The sequence below is a fragment of the Brachyistius frenatus genome, unplaced genomic scaffold (assembly GCF_029030835.1).
Source record: "Brachyistius frenatus isolate BFR_SWC_R1_liver_20210118 unplaced genomic scaffold, ASM2903083v1 Contig_252, whole genome shotgun sequence".
In the NCBI taxonomy this organism is placed as follows: Eukaryota; Metazoa; Chordata; class Actinopteri; family Embiotocidae; genus Brachyistius; species Brachyistius frenatus.
In genome coordinates this window covers 289,299-309,732 of record NW_027210851.1, presented here as the reverse complement: position 1 = coordinate 309,732, position 20,434 = coordinate 289,299, and the positions used below count along the sequence as shown (strand labels likewise).

The 20,434-nt window shown below is 43.5% G+C and overlaps 1 protein-coding gene across 1 annotated transcript in view; it reads right to left on the bottom strand.

The window, feature by feature from the left end:
• Positions 1–8,306: 8,306 nt before the first annotated feature.
• Positions 8,307–20,434, bottom strand: part of slc49a4 (solute carrier family 49 member 4) — a 48,911-nt gene continuing 36,783 nt past the window's right edge. The window contains exons 7-9 of the mRNA XM_069720823.1: positions 20,107–20,234; positions 17,303–17,485; positions 8,307–8,860 (exon numbers count right to left, since the gene is read on the bottom strand). Coding sequence (XP_069576924.1) covers positions 8,745–8,860; positions 17,303–17,485; positions 20,107–20,234 — 427 coding nt within the window. The 3' untranslated portion in view covers positions 8,307–8,744. The remainder of the gene's footprint in view (positions 8,861–17,302; positions 17,486–20,106; positions 20,235–20,434) is intronic.

Below are 20,434 nucleotides of genomic sequence, written 5' to 3'. Positions count from 1 at the left end.
TGTGAAGCTTGCAAGCAGCTCGAATTCAATTTCTGCAACAAAGATGGGGATTTACTGTCATCTGACAATGTGTCACATTTCATTAATTCCTGTAATCAGCGTGACACTTTGGTGTCTGGAGACACAGGTCAAACAGGCTGTAATCCCTCTTTATTAAGTCCTTTTCTGTTAAAAAAAAAAAAAAAACCTTTTATGCATCCAAAGCTTTAAAGTTTTGAGCTGAGTGTTCCCTCAGAGCCCTCGTGGTGCTTCAGGATGCCTCCACACGCTGTGCGACCGAGAACCTCTGTGGCAATGAAAGGAAGAAAAAAAATCACTCACCGGGTAAAAGCACCCTCCACCACCTTTGATGAGGAGGAAGGGCAAAGGAAGCAAATTATGTTTTAAGGAGTAAAACAGCATCATGGCAAAGGAGCCCACAGGAGCCTGCATGGGGCTCGGGCTTTCTCTTTTGGAGACTACCTACATTAGCTAAGGGTGGCGCCTTTAACGGAGGTGAGCTGTGATTTAAATAGGCAGCCTGCCGGATCAAAGCCTTCCACGCTGTTCTTCTGGCTACAGCCTTTCCACTTGCATGGTTATCATAATTGCTCTTGCTCAGAGGACATGCTGCTTCCGTCAGGGTCGTGTCTTCCTGCATTAGAGCCGAGGAGCTTCAGCCAAGCAGCACCTGGCTTTGCAGGTAGACACTTTCTTTTCTCTCCTCAGAGGAGCATCTCAGGAACTTTGATACAGATAGTTTTAAGGCTGATAAAAGGATACTTCATCAGTGACAGCATCACAACCCATCGGCTTCAGTCAGCCGTTTTAACTTGACCTTCTAAAGTACAGTATTATTTTTATCAAACTTTTACTTTCTCCTCTTCGGTGAAACTCCGCCCAAAATCGATCTATCAAATGTTAAACGAGCCCTCTGTTGGCTGAAAAAAAAAACCCCGCAAAATCAAGAACAATGGTGGTGAACAGCTTGAATCATGTTTGTTACAAAAGTTGTCAATAAAGATAAAATGTTGTTCTCCACTGGGCTGTGCAGCCATTAATCAAACAATTCCAATGTCAAGTTCTCACAGTTGGAAAGAAACAAAATGTTCACAAGAACTTGTAAAACTACTTCTAAAAATCCTAAATATATATATATTTATAACTTTATATATAAACTAATAATGTCAGTTTATGAATTACTGTTTTGTGAGGTCATAGTAACCTTTGACCACCAAATTTTAATCAGTTCCTTATTGAGTCCAATTGAATATTTGTGCCATATCTTTAGAAATTCCCTCAAGGTATTCCTGAGATAAGAACGGGAAAGATGGATTGACCTGTGATCACCAAAATCTATTCAGTTAATTCTAGAGTCCAAGAGAACATTTTTGCAAAATTTGAAACTCCTCAGAAATGCATTCCTTAGATGATCATTTTCACAATGGAAACTGGATGCAAGGTCAACGTGACCATGACATTTAAACCAGCAAAATCGTATCAGTTTATCCTCGATTCCAAATAAATCTCTGTGCCAGGTGTAAAAAAAAAAAAAAAAAAAATCATTTTCACAAGAACGGGAAAGACGTGAGGTCATAGTGACCTTGAACTACAAAAGTCCAATCAGTTCATTATTCAGGCATATGGTAAAGATTTATGTCAAATTTAAAGAAAATGTCCTCAATATTGCATTAACGAGAAGGAGACAGTTGGACAGACAAGTGGAACACATAATGCCTCTGGCTGTGGATATCACCGGCGCGGAGGCACAAAAAGTCATCTTTCAACGTTTCACCAGTGGAATCCATCAGCTTTTGAGGTCATGGCTGTCCTCTTTGTAAAAGGAGCTTTTCCCAGGCCTGTCCAAAGAGATGTTTTGGTGCGAGTGTTTTCTTGGACGGTGTTTCCTGTTGCGCTGCAGTGGACAGACAGGAACAAGAATAACAAGAATATTTTGTCCTAAAAATAAAGGTTGTAACTTCGGAAGATACCCACTTCATTCGTCTCACTCAGACAGCTGACGCCTCATATTAGATAAAGTGTTGAATGCATTTGTGCACAGAGCACCGAGAGAGATAATGTCTGCCATCACTTAGAGTGACATCACTTCACACCTGTTGTCATGTGTGGGAGAGTGCTTAGCTTGCTTGCTGTCTATGTATTGTATTGTGCGTGTGCTCTTAGCTGATGCTGTCATTCAGGAAGCTGCGATTAATGAGTTTTAATATGTTACTCGGGATACATGGCTGTCGCACATTGACTTTACATCCCGTAAACCTGTGACCAAAACACCCCGTAAGCACTAAATCAAGTATGTGAGTGTGTTTGCAGGCATGCGTCTCTCTCATATCTCTGTCCCTAGCGTTTTTAGAGATACCGGTGGTATATTTATGTCTTAATATATGTTGTTTTTTTCCCCCAAGAGCGCCCAAATACCTCAACTTTGCCGGTGATGAATTGACAAATTAGTGGCCGGCTGTCAAATGCCGATAGCTTGGGCTTTTGCAGGCCATCGCTCCTAATCAAGAGCACCTAGCCCTTTTTAATATGTTGAAGATAAAGTAACAGGCACTGTGATAGCGGTGCTGCTAAATGAGCCATTCAAAAGCACAGCTCATTTTTCATAATCCTGGAGAAGTCAATTAAGGGACTTGTGGAGCTCAGGGAGGCCCAAGGAGACATTAAGGTGCAATGCTAGAAAAGAGACACAAGCGAGCTGCAGTCACAAGAGGACAGAAAACAAGAAAAATCTCAATGGAAACACAACGGGGGAAATGAAAGCAGCGTGTCTAAAAAGAGAAAACAAAAGAGCGGGTATAAAATGTCAGGCGCAGCGACAGTGACACCCGTTTTTGTCAGGCAGCCAGCTGCTTTCATAGTATTTGACAGGCACAGCCACAAAAGCCCAAATACCCAAATTGCTTGTGGGTAAAAGCAGAGTATTGTTGCTCGCTGTGTGGCCCCATCGACTCCAAAGAGAACCACTGAGCTCCGATACCATATCCTGTGCTGACAGCAAGCCAGAGGAAGAAATTGGAATAGAACTCCTGCTGAAACACTGTTAATAAAGAGTTAGTGTTGCATGCGGGAACAGTGGGAAATATATGCATCATTACCTTATCTCTCTCTGACAAGAAAACATAACCACCTCTTCTCTCCCGTGCTCGTCAGAGGAGCTGAGTGTATTTGCTTATTCCCGGGTCTCATTGTAAAAAGAAAAGTCATATATCCTTAATGACATCCCTCTGTGGGAGTAAATACGCCTCCTCTTTTTTGTGGGTAATTTCTGCATTATATATAAAAATGGATTTAATGACATTTTCTACCATGAGCGGCGCAAACTGTTCTTTGTTTCTGGCTCGACTCTAAAACTTCAGCAAGTGAAGGTTTGCTCTGAATTAAATGTTTCCAGTACAACCCCGTTGGGACGTCGTGTAAAATGTAAATAAAAACAGAACGCGGTCATTTGCAAATCATGTAAACCCATATTTAATTGTAAACAGACCAATGACAAGAGCAGCATGGCCGCGCTGTGGTTAGAGCTGTCGCCTCAGAGCAACATGGTTCCAACCATCCAAAAACATGCATGTTAGTTGAATTGGTGATTCTAAACTGTTTCTGTCTTTCCGCGTTGGCCCCGTCATGGACTGGCGACCCGCTTGCTCAAAGTCAGCTGGGATGGGCTCGAGTCCTCCTGTGACCCTGTTCAGGATAAAGCAGGTATAGATAATGGAAGGATAGGACACTGACAGAATTTGATTATTTTATGAAAAATATAGGCTTATTTTGAGTTTGATGACAGCAAAACGTCGGGATAGAGGTATGTTTACCACTGTTTTGCATCACTTCGTCTTTTAACAACACTCTGTAAACATCTGGTAACTGAGGAGACCAGTTGCTGGAGTTTTGAAAGTGAAATGTTGTCCCATGTAGGTTTCTCCATCCATCGGTCTCCCGTGGAAGGAACAGAATAACCGAATGTCGATACATTTTTCTTGCATGACGACAAGGTTGAGTTATCTTTGAAATCCTCTTCATGCTGATGGCCTGATCCTCCAGGACTACTTTAGAATAAGGCCACAATAAAGGCTGTTTGATCACTGCAAGCATTCTAATTTCATTACAGCTTCATTGAAAAACAATAACTTTCATATAAACAGCTTTGAGTGTTTGGCTCATAACCATTTGAAGCAACTCGGCAACCTTTCCTTGGGACCTCATCTTGGAATTCAACACCGCAAACAAAACCACCCATGATAAACACGCATCCATTAATAACTGTCCCGTTTACTCTTTCGGAAGGTTTACTTTGTACATTTATGAGGAGAATCAGCCTTTGTTGTGTTATGTTACGTATATTTCTGGGATTCCGCGTGCATCATGGTGTACAGAGAGGACAGGGGACACAGGGTGGGAGAGAGAGGAGGACAAATCTGAAACGGTGTCAATAAACTGCCAATAAACTCAAAAGCTAAAACAAAGCACATTTTGATTTTACTGCAGGATTTGTGATGCACGCATTTGACAGCTCCTCTAAAAACAAACAGTTCACCATAAACCAACTGTGGATTAATTCGACATCCCCACAAGCTCGGTTTTACATGCCAGGCAGTAATTCGAGGCACACCCGACCTCGAACCGTCCAATCTGATCTTAACTCGGGGCCAGACTCATTTCTCAGTTATTTTTCACGTCAGTTGTGAATTCGAATCGTGACAAAAGTCTTGGCTCGGGTCAGCCCCGCCAGCTCGACTGGCACCGGTTCAAAGCGTCAGATTAGGAACAGAATGATATTATAGAGAAGGTGAAATGAATCGCGGCATCTTTTCAGTTCACACAGCCGCTGATACTAATTGGAAGCAGACTGAGGACTGTTGCGTGCAGATTCACCCCAGAGACCTTTGTTCTCCGCCAGCAACAGAGCATGAGCTCATCCCCAGCTGGGCCAGCAGGGGGAGGGGACTGTACAGACGTAATGGAGGGGTTTTAAAACAGCCGGGTCACGCCTCGGGGTCAAGCATCAGGATTTCCATCCAAAGAGAGAGGCAGGATAAGTAAAAGATTTCCTAGATCGCAGGTGTTCTCTGAGAGCTTTCTCTACTTCCGCCTCAGGACGATGAGCGTTATGGTGCTGCAAAACGAAGACGGCAGATGAGTTCAGGCCCCATGATGTAATCTGCTCCTTAAAAGGCACAGTCTGTGATCCAAATGTAAACAAACAAACTCCACAACTCAAGACTGGAACCACCCAGCTACGTGAAAATGACTAATCTATCTTTTGTGATGTTCTTGAAGAATTCCATAATAATATTGGCCCTATGCTTTCAGTTATAATCAGTAGGCTAAGAGGTTTTTAAAAAAAAACAAAAAACAAAACAACAACAATATGAGTCAGACTCTTCAGCAGTAGATTATGAAACACGGTATGTAAAGCTGGTGTCAAACAAATTACTTGCTGCAGCCATAAAGCGGAACGCCGCTCGTCAAGATCAGTTTACTTGTCATGGCGAGATCTGTTCAGTCGGTGCAATCAGTTCATGAGGATGATGTCACTAGCAGCTCTGGTGGAGCCGTTTCCATGTCTGAGATCTCTAATATGAAGCCCATGTGAGTTTGAAGGAGGAAGGAGGGAGGATGGGGGGAAAGGGGGAGTATGGTAAAGGTTGCATTACGGGAAATGCAGCATTATGTGTTCTTAGTGCTAAAGATAAAATGGGAATGTATTGGAGCGAAGATAAATCCACGAACAGCTGCACCGCACGTTGCGATAGCAGCAGGAAGTGACACAATACGATTAACGAGATGTCAGACGTGAGTCACAGGATTTAGGTTCAACATGTCTAGTCGTCCAAATGCCCCGTCTCGCTATGTTAATGAAAGAGAAAAATAAATCGTGGATCCAACCAGTGATTCAAGATCCACTCCAAATTTGAACGTATTCCTCTCTGGCTCCTCCCACTCTCTTCCACGAGAATCAGATTGGATGATTTTCTGTAATTCTCCTGAGACAGACAAGCAAACAAACTTAACAACACAAACCACACAGAAAACATACCCAGTGCATTAACAACGTAATAACAGAGCAAAGGCCTCTTTTCAGACTCCAACATGTATTTAGTGGTCACTCTGCAGCCTCCACAGGAAGCAAATAATGGACCAAAATGTGCTGCAGCCAGAGGGAGGCCAGAGTTTTGAGAGAGGAACTCGGCTTGTGATAATGGAAGCAAAACAGTGACATTTAGCTCGCTGGACGTAAAATGAAACCACAACTACGAGGCCAGTAGTTTTCTGAGCGGTTTGAGATGATCACATCTGTACTGGGGGAACAACACGGGACACGAGGGTGGATCAAATAAGTTCAAGAGACTGCTGCTGCAGCGCGCGAGCGGAGCGCGTCGCCGTGATGTGCGCGGAGCACGGAGAGGCTGTAAACCTTCGCGAGCGTTCATTTTGTGTCAAACCCTGAATATCGGCGATGCGGACCCTGAAAGCGCTTCAGGGAGCCTACGGCAACGAAGCAATGAGCCCGGAGACGTGGTGCGAGTGACATTTGCAGAGGGGCAGGACGCCGCGGTCCAAAACCGGAGGAGCCCCGTCGGGTCAGGAGCACAACCACGTGGGTTCTTTTCACCTTCACGGGGGGTTGTTGCGCTGTCAATTCGTCCCCCCCCCCCCCCCCCCCCAAAAGTCAGACTGTCAACACGGAGCTCTGCCGTGACGATCTGAAGCGTCCGAGGGAAAAAGATTCTCCGCAAATGACCGAACCGCGGCGAGTGCGCACTTGTGTTTTCCAACACGACAACACGTCCGTTTCGCAGCGCACTGAAGACGCACAAGTTTCTCGCCAACAGCAACACAATCGTCGCTCCCCGCTACTACTCGTCGTATTAAGCCCCCTCTGTTACTTATTTCCGTTCCCAAATGATGCGACTTGTTACTCACTAAGGTGACTGCTGGTGTAAGAACAAGTAGAAAAACAAGTTGAAGGTCAGTGGGCATAAAAAACAACAACAACTCTGGAGCAGCAGTGTTATTTGTAAAATGTTCATTTTAATAAGGTGCTGGAAATATTTGTCAGCCATGTTTGTTATTTTCCATGGAAGGAGAACATTTGTAAGCCGGGACACCACAGTGTGACCGGAGCGTGTTGCCACAGGACAGAAGAACATGACATTTTTTTTTTTTTTTACAAAATCTATACATAAAACAGTCACAGTGTGGAGGAGAGGGAGGCCGAACGCACTGCACCGGGCAATTAAGGCAACACGTTCCAAAAGGTAAGAGACAACCTTTATCTGAGAGTAAAAAACAAAACAAAAACAACAACAAAACATAAAAATAAATCACTTGGAAACACATTACAAAGTCCAAAGGAATCGCATTAAAACGCCTCATTTCGCAGTTGGAAGACACATCGCAAACAAGATGAACAGGTTAGAGTTCGACATATTTGTCATTTGCTTGATGTGTTCCTTTATTGTTCCGTAGCTTCTTTTTTTTTTTTAAATTATTGTAACAGCTTCAGTTTTATCATTTGAGGAATCCTTGAGATATGGACATTTCTTTTCCATTTCCTTTAAGGTTTTTCTGTCAGGAGACTCTCCGTTGGCACGAACGCTTCGGAGGAGGAGCAGCTTGGCAAACAACACCAGGACGTAATCCTCAAGTCCGTCTTAGGAAACGATTTCAGTGCGTCTCGGCTGTGGTCAAAATTGTCACCAAACGTCCTGTTTTCCTGTGAAACTGTGTGTTAACCGTGTTAGTGTTGAGACACTTACAATAAATACGAGCAGACTGCTGAGGAAAACAGATTCTTAAACAAAAAAAAAACAAAAAACTCGATTAAAAAAAACCAAGTCTCCTTGAAATGGACATAATTAGCTATAAATAGGCAGAAGAACATTTTCAGTGACTCGGCTCACTCACAGGTGGAAAAAAAACCAAACCCCGCAGGTGTGTCCGGTCCCAGCCCGTGTCTCTGGCCGGGGTCCAATCAGCAATCTGCGAGATCATTTTTGCATAATATTCATCTTGAGAGGGCTGTAAAACATAATATAAGTACCTGCCTCTCGACGACAGGCAATATCACAGGTCACTTAACAGTGTCGGGCCAGTTAACGCTCCCCAGTGAGTCCCGGCCTGCCAGTTTGGAGCAGCACTAAAAAACCACCAGCAGGCCCCAGCGCAGCCAGGCCTGCTGAAGCTGTCCCGTTTGTCAACCTCTACGTCCTCGCCAGGGGCCCACGCTGGATGCTGAGACCATGTCCAGATTCTCAAAACAGGATCAGACAAGGGAAAGCAAGCAGCTGCACGGGAGGGAGGGAGGGAGCGAGGGGGGGGGGTGCACCGAGATCGACTTCAAATGTTACATCATCAGTATTACATTGTCAGTAAACAACAAATAACAGTCTATCATGCTGTGCCTGGTTAAGAGAAATCAAACCGTCCACTAAAGTTTGTCAACATACAAACATAGATCGACAAATACAAAGAGGTCACGACGGGTTAAACAGTCGTGTGGCATCCGAGTCGATCGCGTAAAAAGAGTAAACATTAATGTAGATTCGCTCTTCCTTCTTCTCAGCAGCCATACACGGATATCCATCACCACGGTTACCAGTATATATATATATATATACATCTATATCCTAAAACATTACATCTTAAGAGAACAGGCTTCTCACTTGCCCTTCCTCTCCCTTTTTCCTTTTCTTTGTGCAAGAATAATTACTTGGTCCTTTGTTTGTTTTTTGTCCTCAGCAGCGTCACACGGAGACGAAGACGTCCAGGTAGAGACGGTCGTAGGACTCCCTGAAGAAGAGGATGAGGATGAGGCTGAAGAGACAGGAGCCGGTTAGACACCAGTTCAGCCACGACAGCTCTGGATAAAAGAGAAAGGAAGAGAAACAGGTGGGTTAGGTTTGTTGGTAGACCGGGCGGGCAGGTCGATGACTCAGCGTCCTGCTCAAACACACTTCAGCAGGTCGGGCTCTTCTTTCACTCCGCAATTTGTATTGACCTGTACATTTGTTTGCCAATTTTTGGACCCTTTTCATCATTTGTTTTCCAAATGAAATGAACATATCAAAGGTGCAATCAAAAAGCTGCAAAAGTCTGATCCTGTTAGGAGAGTAACGGAGCGCAGCAGAGGGAAAACTATTCCAGGTTTCACCGCTCGGTCAACATCAGGACTTTGTGCTACGCACATTTTTGTGCCCTCCGGTTGTGTGAGTATTTGTGATGTCACCGGGGACCTGAAACTAATGGGTGAGAAACAGTTCAGGTCGTTTGCACTAAATGTTTTCCCTCAAACTCCCCGGAACATCACAGAAGAACTCGGTGTTGACAGTCTGACTCTGGGGGGATGAATTCATGGTTGCGCAACCAGGTGGATGTCAAAAGAAAAGCCAGCTGGTTTCACTCCTGACTTGAGGAAACGTCCTCCTTCTTGGTCAGCTAAGTTCTGCCCATCTTGAAACACTTAAAACCCCTCGCTTGCCTCATTGCTTTATTGTCGCAGGCTTTCTTAAGCATTTCAAGGCTCTTTATTGACATTTTCCCCGAGACCGATACAACATTTGTGTGCAGGCCCTCTGCTCATGTTCAGGGCAAAATTACAAACACGCACGTACCGGTGGTCAGAAAAAGCAGCGGAACTCCGGTGTTGATGCTGATCAACCAACGTCATTTTGAATACTTCTCGTAACTTTGTGATTGCAACTTTGAACCGCTGGATACATGCAAAGTACTTGTGTTTGCAGACACCATCGCAAAAAAATCTGCACAGATGAATAACCAGCGAGTTGAATGCTGCTCCGGTGGTGAGCAACAGACCACAACATGTAACCGTGTTCCTTCTGAATGAAATAACATATATATCCACATACATCTAAAGATATTACATGAGAGTTGGTATGAAGATGACATTGATGGATTTGAGTATCTGCAGGACTAACGGCTAATTGATAGGAAGTCCTGACATACCAGAGAGGTAATAAGAACAGCTTCCCATGCTGCCTTCCATAATGATTCTGAATAATTCAATGATATTGGCAGTGTTCCCGATCATCATTGACCTCCACTTGAACCTAAACATGGTGCAGAATGAGGTGTTCTATTTCCTCGGCTCGGTTCGAGCTCCATTAACCACAGGGAAGGTGCTCTGGCTGTCTGCAACAATGCTGAATGTGGAGGGCGGATGAGAAGACACATAAAGCTCGTCTCGCTCCGCCTTTGTGATGCGAGCGCTCAGATTCTCACGCTTGGCGAACACGCGGTCACACCGAGACAGGAGCGTCTGGTCCGGACGAAACGCCAATCAATAAACTCCTTCTTTCAAATGCGGTAAGCGGCCCTCGCCGTGAGACGGCCGGCTTCACGGCGAGTCGAAGGTGTTTGTTGTGACAGAGATGTTGGACTGAATCTGCTCGGTGAGGGCCGGCGTCTCGGCGAGGACAGCTGCTCGGCTCCTGATAACGAGCCCGACTAAATATAGAGGAATCGGGTCGTATCACGTAGCCGAGCCCGGAGGGACACGGCGGGACAATGTGTCGCAAATCACACCGGCCCGTCTCCAATCGGCACGCTTTCTCTAATGTCATCAATCAGCCGACGCGCTCGACGCGCTCGGGGACCGGTGCTCGGACTGCAGCCTCTTCGTGCTAAATGATGGCTCGGGGCTGTAAGGCATACACCTTTGTGTGCTTGATGCTTCACCTCTTCCACGAGGAAAGAGAATGTGGGCTGAGGTAGGTGTGACGATGACATCAAAGGATAAACTGGGGCAAAAGGGAGGTGGGAGGTGGGCCGGAGAGGAGAGGGAGGTGAGGGTTTGGGCGAGGGTGTTCGCAGAGACGAGCCGAGACTCCTGAAGCAGCCTCATTAATCAGTAGCGTGTGAGCTGGACAGCAGGAGACCCGGCGTGGAGGCGGGTTAATGGAGTTGTGTTTATCTGACCTGCAGTCTCCGTCTTACTCCGTCTCGCTTTCCCACATGTTCGCACAACAAAGACCGCAGACGCAGTCTGCCAGTGAGTGTGTGTGTGTGTGTGTGTGTGTGTGTGTGTGTGTGTGTGTGTGTGTGTGTGTGTGTGTGTGTGTGCGTGTGCGCGTGTGTGTGTGTGTGTGTTTGAGCCTCCAGCCTGACATGCTGATGTGGAGCTACATAATTAGAGTAATTCACATCGGTGATGTAGCAAAAACAGACATTTGGACCTTTCTGATCTCTGAGGAAAGTTTGGAGGAATTAAAAAGTAAACAGGAAGGGAAGTGCTGAACTGCGTGAAGAGGAGGTGAAGAAGAAAAAAAACCTCGACTGCTCTGATTCTTGAATCTCTCAGATCACCGGTTTGCTTTAAAGCTGACTGTAGGATGATCACAGTATAGATGACGGGCTAATTTGGGTCCAGATGTGCTGCATGCCTGTGAAGTTTCCTTAAAACACAGCGAGCAGGCATAAATTCATGTTCTACAATCAAGGCTGAGCACTTAAGGTGAGGACTGTTGGCTGCTTTTAAAAAAAAAGCTTTTGAATCTTTTAAATCCCTCCGGAACAATTTGATTTAACTTTTTTTTTATTTGTGAGAAATTAAGTTTGCCTGCTGCATCCTTGTGTTTTTACTTGTTTTAATTCAATAGATGATTAGGATTTTATACTGAAGCACTTTGCGGAGTTATTTAAATCACTGATAATGAGGTTGCTTAATAAGGAGGGGATGATGGTGAACATTTCAGGGAACAGTCCCCAGAGAGCAGGTTATTATTATTCACAGAATTGTCTTTGTTCTCTTTTTCATCCTCCCCGTCTCTGACAATTTCTGCGCAGTGGTCCTGTAAGTGGTGCTATGGCAACCAGCTTAAGGTCAAGATCATGAAAGTTAATTAGCAGCTATCAGAGCAGACATTTCAGACATCTCTTTTTATATGACCTACTGTAACCCTTTAACTAAAGTGTACAGAGTCGTTTCATTGTCAGTCCTGGAGAGGTTCAGAAAGACGCCTCTCACTTATGCTGCTTTCACGCCAACATCGTTTGATCCCCAACTTCAAAATTCCACTTTGGTTCAAATTGAAATAGCAGGTGGGAAATGTGCCTCTGAACCACGGTTCAGACTTTCTGACCAATTACACACCAATCAATAACAAGTCCCGAAAGTTCAGTTTACAAGTTACAAAATTATGAATATTAGTACGGACTTTTGCTCAGACTCTCAGGTGTTGAACGCCCTGTGAAAGTTTTTCCTACTTTATTGAATTTTTTTTAAATTTAGTTTTATTCTGCAGAATTTTTCAGTCATTTACTGATTGAAATAAATTACCTTTGTGTACCGACAGCAAACAATTTACTGCACAAAGAAAATTAATTCAATTAATCATCTATTTGTGCGGATTTTCAATTCATATTTATTTTGGTCTACTCAAATCTATAAAAGTTTTATTAACCAATTTCCTGATTCCAAAAAAATGTATTTAAAAACGTGCAGACGGGAGCTGTTGACGGGTTGAGTGATTCAAACCAAAGTTTTAAACTAGACCTCAGCCACAATCCACAACCCGACAGATCAGCGATGCCATGAACTGCAGCAGGTTCACTGGGACAGTATGATCACACTCGGAGGACATCAGTGTGAACATCAGACAGTTCATCACGTTAACAGCCCATTACTGCAGCTGTGACCGTCAGCAGGATGGCACCACAGATGAAGAACGGAGACGTGCGCCGACAGGCATCTTATGGCCTTAATCAGTCTTAATTGAGGTCAATGTAGCGTTATAATTAATGAAGCTCACTTCTCCTTTATGGCTGTGGCCGTGGTCTGAGAGCACCGGAGTCACAGCTGAAGATACTCAGCTTGGGGTGAAGAGCAAAATTATTTGAAAGTTTGATGCAGAAATATCTACTGTAGATCAACAGGTTGGTGTGCTGTAATATCCAGATTATTGATCATGACTGCAGCAGTGTGTGTGTGTGTGTGTGTGTGTGTGTGTGTGTGTGTGTGTGTGTGTGTGTGTGTGTGTGTGTGTGTGTGTGTGTGTGTGTGTGTGTGTACTTTCTTTGAGTGTAAATATTGTGCTGTTCATTTACTCACTCACTCGTGATTCCAAACTCTCCCAAAAGATAAAAAAGCAGCAAATAAAAAGGGCTTTTATTCTCTCAGGAATGATTGAGCTCTGCAAAGAGAGGCTGTTTGTTTCTGGTTTTTTTTTTTTTTTTTTAACACCTCCACAGTCTTTACGGGGGGTTGAAAAAGTTATTCTGCAAAGGCACTTTCACTTCAGAGGAGAACGCAAAGTTTAGCAGAAAGGGGTGTAAAAAAAAAAAAAAAAAATCTTGGGACTAAAGAACCGCGGCAATTATTTCTCAGTGCTGAATAATTCCCACCATGCAGGAGAGTAACAACTCACAGCTCAGTGGAAAGTCAACGCCACCCAACCCTTCTACCTCCTCATCTTCCCTTCCCTCTCTTCTTCCTCCACAGGCAGTTTTGCTCCACAATACCTCTCTGCTGCTTTGTATTCCACCCCGTGCTCGCTGCTAAATGACACAAACACACAGCAGATGAAATCGAAAAAGAGCGACGAGATGCAGATATGTGGCCCGGAGGCTCCATTCATGTTTCCGAGTCACACGCTTCGGAGACTTTGGGGATTTTGAACGCGCAACAGAGTCAAGAGGACAGTTAGAGCTCACTGATCCAAGACCAGCCTCTCACGGATATTAAAATGGACAAGGACGTAAATTCATAAACGCCTTCGCGCTCTCAGGGTAAAAGGAGCCATAATTCAGAATGCATAACGAGTCAGCCAAAAGGAAAACTCTAAAACGAACTGCAAACTGGAAATAGATGGAAATTCTTAAAAGGCTGAAGTTGCCCATTTTCAATATCAGGAAGTGAGATGGTTTTGAAAAGATTGGGCCTCATGCAGAATTCATCAGTTTTGAAGTCTGGAGATTATTTGCCTCATTCATTATGAGACTACAGAGGAAATTAAGAGTAATAAGACGGCCCACTCGAATACTTCCAAAGGGAATTTACATAATAATCAAATTAATCTTTGTAGGAGTGATTTTTTTGAGAACAGAATGCTGCTAATTCACAGACAGAACAAGAAACACACACTTTCATAAAAGAACAAAAAGATCACTGGTTACAGTGAATTAATGATTTAAAGTGTTTTAACATCCCGTATGGAAGCTGAAACTAGCTGATTATCACTTAATCAATGTCATTGATCAGTTGGGCTCTGACAAGGATCACTATTGGCTCTTAAACACATTGAGAGCATGATGAGCACAGAATTGCAATTTGCTTTTCACTCTACTGAGAACAGTAAACTCAGCCCAGATAATTCTAATATAACGACAACACAGCTCTGAAGAGCTATAAAAGACAAGACCGGTGTTATTCTTCATTTTTATTACCACCAAATCCTATAAAAAGACTAACTATAAACTGATCTGTTTACACAAAGCCTTCCTTCTCCTCTGTGCCACAGAGCTCCATGTTCCTTCATGACCATGTAGTTTATTTTAATTCAACACTACATACACCGTCCCGCTGTTGAAAATATGTAACAGAGCACCAAATCTGTATTAAATATCAACTAAAATAGTCCCCAACACCCCCTCTGTTGGTAGTGGTCTTTTCATGGGACTTGCAGACAGTAATAAGAAAAATATCAATAACTAGCAGCCTGATATCTAATATATATATATATCTCACTACCAAAGGATAGTGTTTGTATCATAACATGCATATTACACTGATCTATGTCTTCGCTCCAACAGCTCTGACCTACAGATAATAGTTGCTTACATGTGGAAGGTGCAACACTCTTCAACAAATTGCTACCTACACACACTTTGTGCAAGTGCGTAGTAGGTGCCAATCTACCACTGAGGTTGTTATCTGCAAGCTCACATTACCAGAAGTCTCTGACAAGAAAGCGCCGATGCATCATTCTCTAAAACTCTTAAACAACTTCAGGGTGGGAAGAGAAGAAAAAAACAAAAAGAAAAAAAAATCGGCAGAAGCCTCCATCATCTCGGCTTGATCTTCTCCCCGGCTGTCGCAGGGAAGTTGTCAGGATCCATCTCAGCACACCAGACGCCCTTTGGCTCACACACGCACACACACACACACACACACACACACACACACACACACACACACACACACACACACACACACACACACACACACACACACACACACACACACACACACACACACACACACACACACACACACACACACACTAAGCAGTCGATCATTGAGCACTGCAGAGAGGTGTTGAGGAGAGGGTACATCATGTATTCTTTATAAGTCTTACTCCAGTGTGTGTGTGTGTGTGTGTGTGTGTGTGTGTGTGTGTGTGTGTGTGTGTGTGTGTGTGTGTGTGTGTGTGTGTGTGTGTGTGTGTGTGTGTGTGTGTGTGTGTGTGTGTGGGGCCTCCAGCTGCACTGTCTACTCAAAGCCCCGTCTATCCACACCCACTATATTGCCGTTTAATCTATGATTTATCACCACACTGACATGCTACCGCTTCAAAGAATTCCTAAAATACATCGCTTGTCATCTGGATCCCAATTTTTAAACAGCTTCATCTCCGTTTGACTCATCCTTTAACTGCTCTTCATTTTGCTGCAGAAAAAATGAAATCTAAATAACCCCAGTCTACTCAGCATCCCTCAGCCCTTTAAACTCCACCTGTTAAAGCACATCGAGTCAAATCTAAAGAATGTCTCCCTTCTTGTGCCTCTACATTTGCAGAACAGTGTTTGCAGTGTTGTGTTTGTCTGGCAACTTAAATATAATTGGTCTCCTTATTATATAAGTTAAGTCTCTGCTAAGTAGTGTAACAACAAAACCATCTATCCTTAAGTCTCTTCTTGTATCTTAACATAGAAAGTATATACAAATGGAAGTAGTGTAGCTGATACCAATATTAGAGAGTAAAAAAATGATAATACCAATGTACCATCCAATATTATTTATATATACTGTATATTATGTATATATAACACCCATTTTCCAGTTATCCCTCAAAAGTAGTTGTCGAACAGTAGTTATATATAATAGTTATCGAAGATATGCGATGGATATTTTAAAGTTTACTGTCCACATCAGTGCACTGAAACAGTCAAGTCCAATGGGAATTTCAGAATTTATCCCAAGCATATTTTTCTATAATATGTTCTGTAAAAAAAACTTTTCATTTTGATACATATTAACGAACATCTCCGGTAATAATGATATATCTATAATTCAGATATATTGGTCAATCTCTAGTATGCATCATGCGAGACCCGTTTTTGCTTTTCCAACAACACAAGCCGGTTTCGTGGTCGGGCTGTCGTACTCGTTAGTTGGTCCCGAGGGATCTCCGGGGCCCCACGGCTGTTCAGGTCAAACAAACATTCATATCCACCTGCACCGGTAAAACAACCCAGAGGGCAGGATAAAGATACAGTTGTCAGGCAGCAGCTGCCGGTAGCCTTGTGGCAATTGGAAGGACTTGGCTGAATATTAAGCTCATGCATATGTATGAGGGTCTGGAAATATATCTCTTATTCACTCTGACAAAGAGGGCAGAAGAAGAGTGTGTCTGAGATGGATCCATAATTGCATCTGATTGAAGCTTTGTAAGACAAAACTCACAGGGAAGTAAAGAGGGGAAGGGAAAGGACACATAGAACATGTTCCTGAGTAACAATCACATGTACTCTCTCAAACACAAACACGCATGTACTTGCTTACATGATTTTGATTTCTTTCCCTCTTGTGAAAGCTGCAGAGGCAGGAGAGGAGCAGATGACATGCTGTCCTCTCTGCTGGGGGCCTAAATTATTATATCAAACTCTGTCACACCGCCAGCTCAAAGATAAAGCGGAGGCTAAATTACAACAGGAAGTTTTTACTGTCTTTGTGCAGAATATGTCAATTGCATTGAAACCTAATTTTCCCACCGTCTGCCTTTTACTCGGCAGCATCTGCAGGGTTTGGAATGGATTTTTGTAAACAATGGAGCCTGTAGCTTTTGCGAGGGGAGAGAAACCTGCAGGGGGACGGAGAGCTTCTGAATGGAGTACAAACTTCAGCTCATTCAGACTTGTTCACTGAGAAAAGGAAATACAAAAGAGATATTTAAGTGGTGTCATCCTAACCCCACGTCACTAAACCGGCACAGAAACTGGATAAATGCAGAAAATGGGAGCCGAATTGAATGAAGGAATGCATTCACGCTCCGAAAAAGTACAGATTTCGTCACCTACTCTTTCCACGCATTTATATACATTGTATATTGGTGGTATGCTGTCTTACCTGTACAGTAAAAGGTGAGGAAGAAGAGGAGCAGGCCGGTGACCAGATTCGACAAGAAAGTGACGACTCCACAGGTGATGCCTTCAGGGACCGGGTACACGGTCTCGATGAAGAGCTCGAAGAATATTGGCACACTGCTGTTAATAAAAATGCCAACCAGGATGCAGGAAGTGTACAGGATTGCTGGGGGGGAGAAAAAAAAAACCCGTGGAGCTATATAAGTTACTTCGAGAACTTTGATGTAATATGATATCACATCCCATCCGAGCAATTCTTTTAAAAAGATGGCATACTGGGCAAGTTTATGGAGCAGCAGTGTTGATTTGTTCCACCTTCCACGGCTTCCTGCTCCACCATTTGTTCCCAGCAGTGCTGAGATTTATGACGAGACCCTCATCCTGAAACAACGTTTCATTTAGAACGCCGTCCCTTGAGGTGGCAATTTACCAGAAACAAAACCAAAATACCGGAGGTCTATTGATGGAAAATGGGCAGTTTGCAGCCCAAACAGATCTCCCCCAATTCCTCCATCACCTTTACTTAAGGCTACTCAATCCAGGAAAAAAAATGAGAACCATGATTTATTTGCTTAGAATTCAAATCATAATCCTTTCTCACCTCCTTCTTTCAAAATAAATGCTTAATGAACTCATTTACCTGATACAGAAGAAAACTAAAAAACGAAATCTAATGGTGCCTGATAAAGGATCCGTGTTATGCCGAGTTCTACTCACCAACCAAGAAGTATATTTACCTCCGGAGATGGACCTTATCTTCCAAGTTTGATAGGATTCAAATGACTTAATCAACACAATTTATCATCACTGATGAAGCTGACGGGTTTGACTCCATTCCTGTTCGGCCCAGTCTGACATGGAGCTTCACATCAAGGATTCGATTGCTACTGCTCCAGCAATTCTATTTAGATTTTGTCATTTCTTCTGCGTTACGTTACCTTTTAGTTTACTTGCACACTATATTAAGATGCAACTCATTTCATGGATTCATCAGTATTTTTAAATCAATTTCCCTATTCTTTTTTGCCAACAAGCACAGGCGTCCACATAGTGAATAGCTTGTCTCATTTCAGACTCTCGCATGATGAGAATATTAGTGTCCACACTGGCTGCGGCTGGCCTAATTTGAGTGCACCTCTGGGTTGAACTGGAAGAAAAACATAATTCTGGATAGTACATTTTTAATTTAAAATCCCAATGTACTAGCTGGCTTAATCTATTTCCCACAATGGACCATGCTAAGAGGCAATCTTTTGCAAAGGTTTGTGTAATACTGTAGCTTCTTGCTTCTACATACAGCAAAATGTGTGTCCTCGTGTTTGCAGGGCGAACAGAAGATTCCCAACATGTCTGACCATCTCGTGGTCTTGTGTCAGCTGCAGTCTTTGGCTGGACTTAAAAGTCAAAAGTGCGAATGTGTGTTAGAGTGGATGTGCGCAGAGATTATGCAATCACCTCACGACACTCTCCATCTCCCTTATCACAGCAGATTGGTCCAAATGAGCTGCCCATTAGCCTGCACGTCCCTTTAATCACAGTGCCTCTGAGGACCCTCACGTGCCTGCCTGCCTGCCTGCCTGCGACGGGGAATCCAGGCGCCACACAGCAGCCATCAAAGGCAGCCGTCTCCCCTGCTTGTCTTTATTCAATTCTAATAAAGCACTCATAGCAAACGTCTCAACCGCTACATCTTTCCCTTGTGTTATACATTTATAAATTGTATATGCTGCCAGGTCCCAAAAGGTAGGAGGAGATCTCTTGAAGGAAGCAGCAGAGGAACATGGAACACACCTCAGGGGTCTGAAGGGAAGACAATTGTTGTTGTTTTTAATTCCTCTATGTTGTGAGTTATATTTTGACTAAGGGGTAGACCGAAGCTCTCGATCTGCACACGTCCCGTTACTTCCCAACTCTTTCTTTCTCTACGGCATTTGTATTTAAATGTTACAAATACATCTATAAACTCTAGTTTGTCTGGTATATATGTGTACATTGTTCTATTAAATTAGATTTATGTTTTTTAAAAGATTGACAATCCAGAATAGGTTTTCAAAAAAGGTGTTATTTTTTTGTCTCTAAACACAACTTGCTGCTTTCAATGTTGGAGTTGACTGAAGGATGTCAAGGATGCATCACACAAACACACACCGAAGTCTAACCGTCAGAGGGTTAAGTGAAAACTTCTGTGTAAATTATTTTAAGTTTTTTGGTTGTTGTTTTTTTGTCATTTGTTCGTCGTACCCGCAGATTAACTCTCATCAGTGTGTGTAATTGCTACAGACCGTCCCACACTGGGATAATGAGGGTTTTTTTGGGCAGATTTCATTGCAGTATCTCGCTGCCCTCTTGTATGAGGTGCCAGGTGGATGAAATGGATTCAGCCCTGGCTGCTGCAGACTGCAGACAGTGTCTGGCATCAGAGGATGTGAGCTGGAAAGAAGAGCAGTTCCCGGGCTCGCAGAATGATGATGGATGATGATGATGATTAGAAACCAGTGGCTTTGAATGACATGCTCGCATTATTGGTTTGGCTAAAGGAAAAAAGGCAGCTAATGTCCCAAATGGAATGATCACTGACATCAAACTGTTGGACTGGTTCTGCTGAACATGCACCAAATATACAGTGCAGTATTTTTCATTTTTTGAAACAGTAACTATTTGTATTTTGGTAGTGACTTTAGGGTTTCAGTGTGTTTGAGGGGTTTACAGCCACTGTAGGCGAAAAGTGTGTGACATCTTTTAAACACACGGTTACAACCTTGACAGTGCTGCTTGCTGTGCACCTACCTGCAGTGGAGGGGAGGTGGGTAACTCTGCTCAGACAGGTGAGCGTGAACCAGGTGGAGGACAGTGAGGCTCCTGCCAGCATCAGCACCAGGATGAGCTTCAGCATCCCGCGGATGGAGTCTGCAAATCTGACAGCGAGTGAGAGATGGAGGAGGAGGAGGAGGAGGAGGAGAAGGAGGAGGAGAAAGGAAAAGTATATGAAAAAAAAACAACAATGAAAAATACAATTTATTAAAGATACTGATCCAAAAAGACAACGGGGACAAACAGTAGACAAGATTACTGAAGTGAGTACAGACAGCTGCTTCGGAAACAAGAGGCATCATTC